Here is a 14,319-nt window from a genome sequence, read left to right as displayed (position 1 = left end):
TTTAAAGTGTCATACTAACTCATTTAAAGAGTACCCTACTTCTGAAACCCTACTTCTGAAGAATTCAAGAGCAAGTCGGTCAACCATTTAATGTTCTATTTCCCTAACTCAATTAATTCCTATACCACTTGAGGATTGTATATTGAAAACTTCAGTAAACTACAAAGTCTTGCTTAGTTTTGGCAAAAGTCATTTGATAAAATTTCTTCCATTCTTCTTTGGTTAGATATATTAACTTTTCCTTGCAAAAGACCTTACAAAGGTAAATTATGCACATGCAATGTGAAATTGTGAACCATTTAACAATGTAACGTGCAAGCATTGCAATGCATGGTGCAGCACCTCAAAGCATGAATTGCTCATATTATTGTGTAACCATAAACCAACACCCACAATCTGTAAGTCATGCAATAATGTAGAGTAATGTAGAGTGTCAAATCACGACGATACCTGAACCAGCTTACACACACCTTAGACAATTCTATAAGATACATCCCACCAGCAAAAAAAGGCGGATTATGGGTTTAAGTTCGAGATTCTACCACATTTTGTTTGTTGTACTAAGTACAAAATCAATTATTTGTATCCATTCAGTAATTTTGTTACACATACTAGGTTCGAGCCAAAGTTATTGGCTTTGGATGCACCTATAAGTGTTGCCCTACATTCGCGTCTGCCAGGTAACGGATAACATCAAGGCTTAAACTGACGAGAAGAAATCACCAGGTGTAAATTGTGGGATTGGAACTTTTGTCTTACCAACATCATTGAGTAAATTAATTTGTTCATATGCAATAATTCATACCAAAAGAGACTGCAAGCCTGAGAAACGTTTGGAATTTCTGGGTTTACAATGCCAATTGTAGTTTATTTATGTTAAACCAATACATAGACATAGACTATAAAGCAAGACAGGAGATAGCAACAACAAATTGAACGATAAACAACCTTGTAGAAGTATATGCACACAAATTTACGTAATCATCTCTGTTCATTCACATAATTCTAAACAGCTGGAGACAGGACTGATCAATTTGGCCGCGGGATACACTGCCATCCTGTACAATGTTGAAGGTAGTGTTTGAGATGATCACTCGGACGTTCAACAGTCCAGTTTTGGTAGAATTCGGATGGATTGAAGATGTTATTTTCGTTGCAAGTAGACAATAAACCAGCCTGAGTTCCACAAACAAACAAGTCATCTTCAGATTTAATGCTACCAGTACATGCTTCTTCCTTGTCAGCTGCCTGTAGGATAACATAAATAGCCAGTTAGGTAGTGAAAGCGACTATTTCATCTACAAAAGAAAATTTCAAACGTCAATAAGTTGTGCCTTAGAAATAGTCTTAAAAGTGCCATGAGCTTTCCTCACATGACTTCCACTTCCATTAATAATGTTGAGACAACTATGAAACACCTAGGCGCCCCCATAATGAGGACCTCAAGGGCACTCTATACAACTGGCTGATAGAGACTGGATATCCACCGAAAAACCACGTGCCATATATTGAAGGAGTGTTGTGAAGTGCCTCTTTCTCTATTTCATTATTTTAGGGGAAGGGGAATGTTGCGCGCTGACTGTTCATCCCACTTTGACTTTTGGAGTATCTGATTTTATATGTTGATGTTAGATGCATTTATCAGCAACCGGAGGGAGGGACGTCGAAATGAAGGGAATAGACTAGTATAACTTAAGATGCATATACAGAAATATGAAAGACAAATTTTAAGGGAGATTGACATGGAATGAGAAGCTTTCAGCTCAAACAAAAATAACATTATATCCCAGCTTGATCACTAATTCTCTCAAATGGAAAATCCAGAAGAAATTTTTTTTAGAAGGATATGCAATTGGCCCTTCAATTAGGTTGTTGGTTCGCTTGTTAGATCCGATAAGAAATGGGTGTGGAATGAGCTCGGCGTTGGATTTGTTCAACTTACGTTGAGTTCGCTTTCTTCAAAATTTGACGAGCAACCATAAGCATAGAACTCCACTGAAAAAGAAGCAGTGATGAAGGAGAAGAAAGGGGGACAAGTTTGTTCTGAGCTAGTCCAAATATAAGAAGAAATACTACTAAATCTGATGATTTAATAATGTTTTTTTCACTGATATATGATACATTATTGTATTCTCTGGCTCTGCATATATGATTATTCTTTTTTCTTTTTGGAATAACCGTGGTGGCCAATCCAGCTTGTGTACACGTCGACTAATTTAACAGGGTACCTATTTATCTCTAAACATCCGGCCTCTATAAATGAAATAATGGTAAGCCTGGGGCGTGAACATGGCTCAACAATGTCTGTATAACTAGGCACATCAAGCACCTCTAAGATGGACAGCATAAATGTACGTTTTCAATTGCCAGGAAGAGCAGGAAAATCTAAAAAAGTTGTGCACCCAATGACTCATTGGAACCAAAGACGCTTCATCATTACAATCCATTCCCAGAAAAGGATACACATGCTACCTTCCGCTGAATGACAATGAAGCTTTACCAAAGAGACCCTCAACATCATCATCAGAATCTATGACTTCTGATTATAATCAGGAACAGACGGAATAGTTTAATTTAAGGTTAACCTATTATTTTACTGCTTAGCTACAATACAGTAGCTTTGGGTTGAGGCATAGTATTGTTGTTTGTTTTATTTAGCTACCATAGTAATTTTGGATTTCAAAGCCTTCAAGAATCAAACTTAATGAGAGAAGAGTTGCAGAGGTAGCAATAAGTTAATTCAACTATGTTTTCCAGCCGGAACTAACTCCTTCAACTTTCTAAAACAAGTGGACTGCTCCTGTTGATCAGTTATACTTAAAGAGCTAATCAAATATGGAGAACACATGGGAATTCCTACTTTTCCTTTACTTGTCTAGGGATTCCTATTTTTCCTTTTCTTGTCCTTCCATTAGAAGTAAATAGGAAATTGGACTCACATGGTCTTGCAATTCACACCTCTTTTGGGGTTGAGATAGGCACAAAGTCCACTTCTTCACATGGCATCAATCAAGTCCATCCCAATTCTCGGTTTACCTGTTTGGCCCCCATATTATGCTATTCACGCTCCAGTTCGCAAGCCTGGTGTACGTGTTTGAAGTCCCACGTCAGTTATGGGATGAGCAATTAGTCTCCTTATATGGTCTTGGGCAATCCTCACCTTTTGAGCTAGCTTTTGCGGTTGAGTTAGGCCCACGATAGCACTTTGTTACAATCACATAGCACCACCATCTCCAGCAGTGCTCCTCCCATGCCTTGAAACCCTTCCCCAAATCAGCTACCCTTACGCCACACCAGTCTTTATGCCCCGTCCAAGCACACCCAGCTCTTCTTTCTCTTCATCGTTTTTCTTTTCTTTCTCATCTCTTGCTCTTTTCCTTTCCTCAATTCTTTTCTACGTAACATTTTATGTAAAGCAATTCATAGCTTTGTGGATGGAATCAAGAGAAAGAAAAAAGTTCACTGAGTGACCCTAACAGAAGAACTAATGCCAAGCATTTTCACAAGGAACAAAATGCAGATTAGCCAATTCCAAGAACTCCACCCCCCACCCCCACCCCACCAAAATTAAGGTAATCAATTTTATTCATTTAAATTCACTAGATAAAAAATAAAAGCAGCACGTTACCCATGAAGACTAAGGAATGGGATCCATTGGGTATCACAGAGGGAAAAACACCTAAAGACTCTTTGAAGGCAATTTGAGAATGTCACCTATGTTGCTCGGACTATCCAAAAATGCACTACTTCTGTATTCTTTGGCTAGCTTTTTGCTGTAAAATGATTGATGTAAAAGACGCATATACCCTATTCGACTTCCCTGAACATAGCACCTCCTTAGTGATGACACTAGCATCTAAAAAATCTTGCTTACTTGTCCGAAAAAGAAGTAAAGGAAGTGGAAGTGAGAGCGATTAAGGAGTGAGAAGCTTATCAATTTCTTTCCTTCTTCCAAGACATGTCTTAATTTGTAAACCTGTCTTTTGTTCTTCCAACTTTACCTTTTACACAACCAATGGATTTAAATGCCACAAGTATTTGCTTAAGGGGCGCATTGCTACAAAAGAAACAGTTAGCAGGTTTATATAGCACTTTTCCTTGTGAAGGTGCATTGCAACCTCGCAAATAATGCAAGGGAAGCAAGACTAGACAGTCTTGCAAAAAATGATTAAATAACAGGAGAAAAGACTTAAAGGTTATGCTGTGTCCTGGATTTTCCCCATGACAGCAAAGAACGATGACTTTCACCTTCTGATTTTCATCCTCATTTCCCATTTCTTGGACCTAAGCTCTAGTATTAAGGCGAAAAGCTAGCACATCTAAGATGGTACTACTGCAGTATGACATTTGGGACTTCAGGAAGAATGATCGTCTTAAATTCTTCTTCTAACTTTTTGGGCACATCAAGTTTGAAGGTTAAAAGACTGCTCAAATCTACTGTACAATTCAAGTTGCTGTTTAAGAGAATGAATTGGTAATATTTTGCATTTAAAGAAAACAGTAGATGATTATCAAATGGTTCTTGATAGCAAAATCAAATACTCCTAAATATTAGTTCGTAGATTTACCTTCTCCGTGAGATATTTGAAGGCCACCTTTTTTTGTCCAGCTTCATATATGTTGCATTGCGAATATATCTGACACGAGGGAGATTTAAGTTATCAACAACAGCATGGACAAATATTACTGAATTTACACAACCCTCCCGCCTTTCAAAAAGAAAAGAGGTTGGGGGAGGGGAGAGGAAAATGTTGCTAAAAGCAGTACTACCTGTGATTCTACACTAGCGCAAACCGCATAAATTCCCCAGTTCCTGGTGTAGTTATTGTACAAATGTACTTTGGCAAACCTAACACGAGGATGCCGCTGTCTAGTTCCATCAAAAAAACAGTGGTGAATGGTGACCCTCATACATCTGTCACTACAATTAGACGGATCTGCTCCGATAAGCATTGTTTTATCATGCTTTGAAAAGTGACACCTGGTTGCAAAAACAAGGTTCAAGATACGAAAATAGATGTTATAACAAAGATATCTGACAAAGCTGGTTCAACTGACCTAGAAACAGTAATATCTGTGCTCTCTCTTGTGATGTCAATTAAACCATCATCATAGTCGCTAAGGCTACAACGATCTATCCAAATATGTCTCGACTTTGGTTTAATCTGAATGCCATCAACATCAGGTCCTCTACCTCCCTCAAACTCTAGATTACAGACGATCACATGTTCACATTCTTTCAACCTCAAACCTTTTCCTGTGAGTTTGATTTTTTGGCCTCGCCCATCAATAGTTTTGAAAGACGACACACTCAAATAAGAACGGAGCTCGATGGTCCCCGAAACTTCAAAGACGATCCATAGAGGTTCTTTTTTACGACATCCGTCTCGAAGTGATCCTGGCCCATCATCTATAATAATATGCGAAAGATAAGTTCTATAATATTATCAGAGACAATGAACAAACCAAGATAGACACAGCAGAGAGGAGGCTGCTCATGTTCATAAGCAGGCAATAATGCTGTTAGCTGGCTTTGCGAAAAAGAATAACCATTTCAATACACTCCATACTAACAAAGGGCAATAATAAGATGATTGTTGGTGAAAAAAGGGATGAATGAATCTAAAACGGGAAGTTGCCTCAAATGAATCCATTGGTTCAATGCAAACTTAGCTACTTCTTCAAAAATCAATGCATATTTAGTTAAGAACAAAACAGTAAAAGACAATGGTCCATCTGGACGACACCAACAAGTTCGGATTAAACAACTTTTGGGGAAAAGTGTGAGATACAGAGTCACCTGATTTGCCTCAAGGAAAATTATCTAGAATTACTGAAGTGGACATGAATAGAGCCAAATGGTGATAGAAAGCATTCTAATAGCCAATCACAACCAATTTAGGATTGAGACATATATAATTGATTGATCAATTGAAGTTTTTATTGAGGTAAAATAACTTAAAGAATGGAAAGTCCTTGCTGAATCATACCAATTCAAAAGATTTCTCTCAACCAGCCAAACTACTTAAGAACAACATCCAAATTCAAACACTCTGCATTTTTGATTAAGCAAAAAAAAACCTTTCACTCCCAACTCAAGATGCCATAGTGTAATTTACAACAACGACAACAACAATTAAGCCCAGATCCAAACAAGCTGGGGTCAGCTATATGAATCCTTGCAATTCCATTTAAGGGTTGTTTGGTTGGAGACAAGTTATCCCGGGATTAGTTATCCCACCCTCAAGGTGGGATGAAAATACCACTAAAATCCCGGGATAACTGATCCCGGAATGAGTTCCCATGCATTTTATCCCAACCAAACAAGGGATAAGCTCATCCTAGAATTAATCCCGAGATTAGTTATCTCTTATCCCTTGTACCAAACAAGCCGTTAAGGTCAAGTATAGTGTAAACTATTTCAACAACAAGAAGTACACTTTAGTCCCAAACAAGTTGGGAACATCTATATGAATCCTCACTATTCCATTTAAGGTCAAAGCATAGTGTAACTTACAACAACAACTACTACGCCTCAATATCAAACAAATAGGAATTAGCTAGACAAATCCATCACTATTCCATATGAGGCAAAGCATAGTGTGACATACAAAAACGACAACAACTATGCCTCAATCCCAAACAAGTAGGGATCAATTATATGGATCCTCACTATTCCATTTAAGGTCAAAGCATAGTGTAACTTACAACAACTATGCCTCTATCTCCAAGAAGTTGGGATCAGCTATATAATGTATCACTATTCCATTTAAGGTGAAAGCATAGTGCAACTTAAAACAACAACAACTATGTTTGGAATTGGAAAAACGCGCTATTCTAAGGGTGTTTGTGGTATGATGGAAAATGTTTTCCTATTTTCCCTTGTTTGGTTGCAATAAAATGGTTGGAAAACATTTTCCACAACAACTCATTTTCCTCAATTTGAAGGAAAATGACTTCCCTCATGGGCCAAGGGAAGTCATTTTCCAGAAAATGACAAATGTGACTTATGACCCCACCCCACCCCTCTTCCTCACCCAACAATACTCATATTCACATGACTTACAAAATTCATATTTCTCAAAAATTTACATTACTCGGAAATATTTTTCCCTGTGCTTTGCTTCAATTTTTCACTGCTTGAAATAAAAAATAGTGATGCCCGAATTTTTCCCATTTCCAATGTTCATTGAATGTATTGTTATTTTCATATGCATAGAGAAAGACTTACCCATGTTACTTTTGCTAATTGCATATTTCATTTTGTCATCGATGTAACTTGTTTCACGAGGTTGAATAAGCTTGTCGTTCTGTTATATTTCTATTGATTGTAGTATCTTGAGATTGTCCTGACAAAATATTGAAAAGTGTCCGCCAATCATGCTATAAGAACTATGCCCCAGTCCAAAACAAGTTGAAATCACGTATATAATTTTCTTTGATAATCATGGTCTCCGGGCTAGCTATTTCGCACCTCGACTAAAACCATAGAATCCCTCCCCCCTCCCCCCTCCCACCAGCAACAAATGAGAAGAATCACCTAGTGTTTTTTGTCTCGGCTGAGGTTCGAACCTTAGGCCTCAGGCTCTCAATTCACTTTATTGACCGCTAGGCCATACCCTTAAGTGTGAAATCACGTCTATGAATCCTCACCATTCCATTTATCACAGCATAATGTAACTTACAACAACAACTACACACCTAAGTCCCAAATAGGTTGGAGTCAGCTATATAAATATCATCTATATAAATCATCACTATTCCATTTACTGCTAATCATATCGTAACTTGCAACAGTAACAACATCAAGAACTATGCACCAGTCCAAAACAAGTTGAAATCAAGTATATAATTTTTTATGATAATCATTGTCTCCGGACTAGCTATTCCACACCTCGACTAAATCCACAGAATACCTACCACCTAAGTTATTCAGACTCTACACTTTCGATGTCGTACCTGTGTTGACACGACATGGGTGTGGGTGTGGGATCCATACCCGATCTGGTCAACCGATTTTGGGAAGTTTGGCCAAAATTGACTGGACAAGTCCGGATAGATTCAAGAAATTTTGTAATAAAAACAAAAGCTAAGGTGAAATTGAAGAAAATGGAATACCTTATATATAGAAATTTCTATGTTACTGCTTTTCCTTTTATCTCCTTTCAGGATTTTCTTCTTGAATAATATTTTCTCCTAAGCTTTCCACATAATATCTCATAATTTATGTTTTATAAATCTATTTTTAGATATTTAAAGTATTTTTTGGTGAATCCCCGCACCCGTATCCATCCCTAGATCCATATCCCCAAATCTTTAAATTGAGACCATGAAAGATCCGACCTCTAGATCCATAACCATATCGGACACCCGCACCCGAGTCTGAGCAACTTAGCTTACCACCCCCTACCAGCAACAGATGGGAAGAATCACCTAGTGCTTTTTGTCTCTGCCGACATTCAAACCTAAGACTTCAGGCTCTCAACTCACTTTATTGACCACTAGGCCACATCCTTAAGTGCGAAATCACGTCTATGAATCTTCACCATTTCATTTAAGGTCAAAGCATAGTGTAACTTATAACAACAACTACTACGCCTCAATATCAAACAAATTCGGATTAGCTAGATAAATCCATCACTATTCCATATGAGGCAAAGTATAGCGTAACATACAAAAACAACAACTACTATGCCTCAATCCCAAACAAGTGGGGATCAACTATATGGATCCTCACTATTCCATTTAAGGTCAAAGCATCGTGTAACTTACAACAACTACGCCTCAATCTCCAACAAGTTGGGTCAGCTATATAATCCATCACTATTCCATTTAAGGTGAAAGCATAGTGTGACTTAAAAAACCAACAACTATGTTTGGAATTGGAATAACGAGCTTAGCTATACTAAATAACGCATTGAAAAAAGTCAAAAGGCACAAAATTTAGAAGATCATGACAGGAAAGATATAAAAGGAATCAACAAGTATTTGATTAAATAATCATCCAGATATGTGTCCTAGAGCTCCGCACAGCCAAAATTAGTGGTACCAGGACCTAAGACCTCAGGCTCTCAACTCATTTTATTGACCACTAGGCCACACCCTTAAGTGTGAAATCACGTCTATGAATCCTCACCATTCCATTTAAAAAGTCAACATAGTGTAACTTATAACAACAACTACTACTACACCTAAGTCCTAAACAACTTGGAGTCAGCTATATAAACTATTAGCTATATAAATCTTCACTATTCCATCTAAGATCAAAGTATAGTGCAACTTACAACAACAACAACTACAACTACAACTACAACTAAGTCCCAAATAAGTTGGATTCAGCTATATAAATATTAGTTATATAAATCTTCAATACTCCATTTAATGTCAAAATATAGAGTAACTTACAACAACAACAACTAAGTCCCGAATAAGTTGGAGTCAGCTATATAAATCTTCAATATTCCATTTAAGGTCAAAGTATAGTGTAACTTACAACAACAACAACTAAATCCTGAATAAGTTGGAGTCAAGCTATATAAATCTTCAATATTCCATTTAAGGTCAAAGTATAGTTTAACTTACAACAACAACAACTACAACTAAGTCCCAAACAAGTTGGGCTAGCTAAGCATAAACACTTATTAAATCCACAAACATATTACAAGAAAGCAAGTTAAAAATAAAACAAACCATTAAGATTAACAACTTGATAAATATGACCATCACGTCCACCAATAGAAGAAGCACCAAATCCCTCAGCTTTACCAGCAAGACCACGCAAACTAGTGTCAACATGTGCATAAGGCAAAGCCAAACCCATCTGAGTACTCACTGGTAATGAGGGACCTTGTTGATTATGATGGTGTTTATGTTTTCTGTGAGAAAAATGGCTATGGTGGTTACCCATTTAATCAAGAATTGAAGAGTCTTGATTAATTGCAGTACTAATTACTAGTACTAGTAACTGATGTCGGATTAATTTTGTGATGTTTAATGACAAACCAGATTAGAAGCTGTTTTTTTTTATTTTATTTTTTGGCATTAAATTGTCAGTTTCTTTCTTCTTGGATTCTTCAAACTGAAAGCTGCCGACAATTTTTTTTAATAGCTTTTTGGCTTAGGCTACTCCATTTACTTTTACTTTTACTTGTTAGTGTTTCATTTTTTAAGATTAAAATACATAAATATTGATCAATAATTTTTACGATATATAATTTAATATTTTAAATTTAAATAATTAAAATTATATAAAAAAATATTATAATTTACAATTCTTTACCTATTAATATTTTGAAAAAATTATATTTTAAAATATTTATCAAAGTTCATATAATTAACTTCAAAAAGTGAAATAATGACAAGTAAAAAAGAATGAAGTGAGTCCGTCAAAAGTGACCTATTCTAACACTTGAAAGTGTTTTAAAGTTATTTTGGTTTAAAAACACTTAAAATAAGTCAATTCAAATAGGTCTTACTGAATAAGATAAGAATGGTTGAATAATATTTGGAGTTTTTTTAAGGGCAAAATTCACAAATAGCATACTTAATATCATAATTATTAGTTTCATAGCAATACTTTCATAATTACTTAGTATAACAACTTGTATTTTATATTTTTAGAAATTGTTGCTATAAATTATACAGCTAATTTTACTGCCCTTAATTAACTGAAAGTGATTGAGCTAAATATGGTATAATTATCCATTAATTAAATGTATAGATTCCTTTTTCATTAAAACCTCTTAAATCACGTGATTTTCGTTATATGTTAACAACATTAAGCAAAATTTAAATTTTAATTTTTTCCATTAACGTGTTCATCCAAAGAAAAAAAATAGCAAAATCAAAATCAACTGAACTTTTTTCTATGCAATTTGTTTGAATTCAACCGTCACTTTGAAATTCAACCATTACTATTGTTGAATCAAATTCGACTGAAATTTCTTTGGATTCAACATCAGTTTCAAAACGAAGCATTAATGCTGCTGAATCAAATTCAATTGTGGATTCTTTGGTTCAATTTGTTCGAATTCAACAATCGGTTGCAAATTCAACCATTACTGTTGTTGAAAGTACTTAATCAGTATTGTTTTTCGGTTCAAATTTTTTTCAACCATTACTGATGCTCCGTTCAATGTTTTGTTATTGTCGTTAATTTATTTTTAAAAATTTTGTAAATGAATTTTGAGTTAAAAGCAATGTAGCAGTAAATTTAACAGATAGAACAAAAAGTTATCGAAATTGATTTTTTATGCTGCTCAAATTCAATATTTTGGAGGTCTGATTCTCGAAATTTAAGACTATTTCTGTAATCTCGATAATTTCGATTATGTATATTTTGGTTGTGTTCGATTTTGGAGGTCAACAACTTTTTCTGTAATTAACGTAGAATAAATAATTTATTATTATATTTTCTGTTGGAAATTTTGATTGTATTTGTATTTTAAGTTTAACAAATTTATTGCAATTGTATTTTCTGCTGAAAATTTAGATTGTGTTTGTATTTTAATTATAACAAATTTGTTGCAATTGTGTTTTAAGTTTAACGTTGATTACTGCATATCGGTATGAAATGTATATGTTGTTGTATGTATAAATATCTATGAACATATGTGCTTTAAAAAACTATTAAGTTTGTCAATGTTCTCTGTTATGCAGAAAAATACATATGCAGTAATCAATGTTCACTGTTAAATACATATGTGGTAATTCATATGTATATTTGTGGGATTTGTTGGTATTAAATCTGTTATTGTATTTTTAAGTACACAAATGTAGTAAGCATCAAAAATACATATGTTGTCAGCAATATGTGTATTTGCATTTTGTAGCTGTGTTTCCAAAAAAAATATATATATTTCGCATCGTTTTGTAGCATATGCATTTACATATTTGTGTTTGACCTTTTTTAATTTAACTTTTTAAAAATATTATTAGGTTATACCAGCCACAGAGTATGTGTACACGATGCATGACAAAAGAAACGCACTTCATTGTTTGCCTCAAGGAAAAAAATGATCATGTAACGCATTTCAACTGGATGAGATACCATGTGCACATGCTTGTGCAGTCTTGGATAGCAAGAATCTTCTTAAGGGGTCATATTGTTGTGATCTGTATAAACCAAAAACAGTCTTGAAAATGTATAATTTTCCTATCTATCCTTTACCACACAAGGATGACTGGATAATTCCAGATAACATACTTGGTGAAATAGTACTGCCTTTGAAGTACAAACGACCTCCTGAAAGACCTGCAGAAAAGGATCGTGGAAAATCGGGAAGGAATATGTCTGGAAAGAAGAACATCGACTCACGCAGTGGTTATGGGTCTAAGGGTCACAATAGACGTTCCTGTAGGAAATATCGTAAATGATACATTTTTTCTTCTGTATTCTTTTTTTATAATTTCTTTTACTCTTTTAATAATAATGAAAACTTTTGTTAAATTTATTTTGTGACATTTATCTACCGTTTGCTATAATACTTTATAAATGACTATTAAGTATACATAACTGTATTACTAAATTTGAAAGACAAAAACATATGCTTTTGCTGTGAAAAATACATATGTTTTAGTGCATATGTATTTTAAATATAGTGAGCAATACATATTTGTTTTATGAAATGCATATGCATTTCACATAATTATTTACAAAAGATATGCATTCAAAAATATATTTGTCGATAATATATTTGTCTAAATATATTTGTTAAACTATATACTATAACAACACGTAGTAATCTATATAGTGTATGAACAGGTAGTAAAATACATATATGAAGCAGATTATGTATTTGATATTATATGACAATACAGTAGAATAGATATATAAAGCAGCATATGTATTTAAAATCAAATGAATAAAGAGTAAAATACATATGTTGTTAACTGCATATGTATTTTGAAGTTTAATCTGAAAACTGCATATGTATATATTGTAACTCTACACAGTGCATATGTATTTTTAAATTTAATCTGAACAGTATATCAAATCATACTAAACACTAGAATAAAACACATACTACAAACTTATAGAAAACATATTCAACATAAAAGACTAAAATGAATAACTTACATTCACTTTACAATTAGTAATTTTGATTCACTTCAAAACATAAAATAACTTTTTAAAATTAATTTCAACATTCAGTTTAATCTTGTCACTACACAATGTAATAAATCATCAACCATCAGACTTCAAATATTTTTGTGACACTTGTTATCTTGTTTTCCCTAATAGACCTCGATGGTGCTTCGTCGTCACTTTGAGCGTTCATAAATTTCTTTTGGTGGTGGATTCTGAAAATCATCATCTGAATCCACATAACGTTCATCATCAACTCCATCCTGCTCTGATATTTCAAACTTTGACATTTCCCTTTGAGTTGGCTCAATGTTCTTAAATACAACCTAGGAATATAAAAAAAATATGTTAAAGTATTTGTTTAACAATTGTAACACAAATGTATATATATGTAGACTATAAAATACATATCTCATAAAAAATGAAGTCATACCTTTTACCGACACAAATACAAATACGTCCATAACTATATTTCAACATTCCAATATACTGAAACACATATCAATTATAATAAAAATACATAGAGCCAAATACCTCTTCATGAGTAGTTCATACATAAATGTATTTTTTCATACATGCAAGTTAGCAAATTCATTTAACATACAAATACACCTAAACATAGCAACTTTACAAAAAATACAAATAAATATATGTTAACCCAAAATATATATTTAACCTATCATCTTCACAAATCAGCTTTACTGAAATTCCTAAATACATATCAGCTGATTAGTAAATACATGTTAGCTTCACAAAAAATACATATTACCCCAATTGATAAAGCTTTACTGAAATCTCTAAATATATAACAGTAAATAAAAATACATATACAACAAAAAATATCTCTTCCTCCATGTCTTCTTCAGATTCATTAGCAGAAGAGTTCTCAACATCGTCATCAACATCGCTTGACTCTGCAATTTCTTTTGTTTTTCTTTTCTTCTCCTATTTTTTTTGTCTTTGGGAGAAGAAATTTTTTCAACTGTTTTTTTTTTAAAATATCAGTCATCTTCAAAAAAATTCAACCAACAGCAACAACAAATCAACCCAAAATTATCTACAATATCCATTCAACTCCGATTATCCTCCATTAATTGCAACAAAACAAAACCCAGTTTCAATTCTCATCCAAAATTTAATTTTTTCAACCATATCAACTCATAAAACATCAAATTTCATTGAAAACAAACAAAATAAAATTCAGCAAATTCGATCACCTTGATTCTCCGTTA

General features: G+C 34.0%; 1 protein-coding gene across 1 annotated transcript; it reads right to left on the bottom strand.

Annotated features, from left to right (window-relative positions):
* Window positions 1-771: 771 nt before the first annotated feature.
* LOC107842949 (probable pectate lyase 4) lies at window positions 772-10,085 on the bottom strand. The gene is made up of 5 exons (XM_016687026.2): window positions 9,691-10,085; window positions 5,059-5,410; window positions 4,771-4,981; window positions 4,569-4,637; window positions 772-1,248 (listed from the first exon to the last, which is right to left on the bottom strand). Exons 1-5 carry the CDS (start codon window positions 9,905-9,907, stop codon window positions 1,030-1,032), a joined length of 1,068 nt encoding a protein of 355 aa, XP_016542512.1. The 5' UTR covers window positions 9,908-10,085; the 3' UTR covers window positions 772-1,029.
* Window positions 10,086-14,319: the final 4,234 nt, after the last annotated feature.

The sequence above is a fragment of the Capsicum annuum genome, chromosome 9, assembly GCF_002878395.1.
Source record: "Capsicum annuum cultivar UCD-10X-F1 chromosome 9, UCD10Xv1.1, whole genome shotgun sequence".
Lineage (NCBI taxonomy): Eukaryota > Viridiplantae > Streptophyta > Magnoliopsida > Solanales > Solanaceae > Capsicum > Capsicum annuum.
This window is presented reverse-complemented; position numbering and strand designations above follow the sequence as displayed.

What these genes read in the sequence shown, in the direction of transcription:
- LOC107842949 (XM_016687026.2), bottom strand. Translation starts at nt 9,907, where the DNA reads ATGGGTAACCACCATAGCCATTTTTCTCACAGAAAACATAAACACCAT. An exon ending in TCAAGTTGTTAATCTTAATG is followed by an intron (nt 5,411 to 9,690) that starts GTTTGTTTTATT and finishes ATATTATTATAG; the next exon opens with ATGATGGGCCAGGATCACTT. An exon ending in ACAGATATTACTGTTTCTAG is followed by an intron (nt 4,982 to 5,058) that starts GTCAGTTGAACC and finishes TTTTGCAACCAG; the next exon opens with GTGTCACTTTTCAAAGCATG.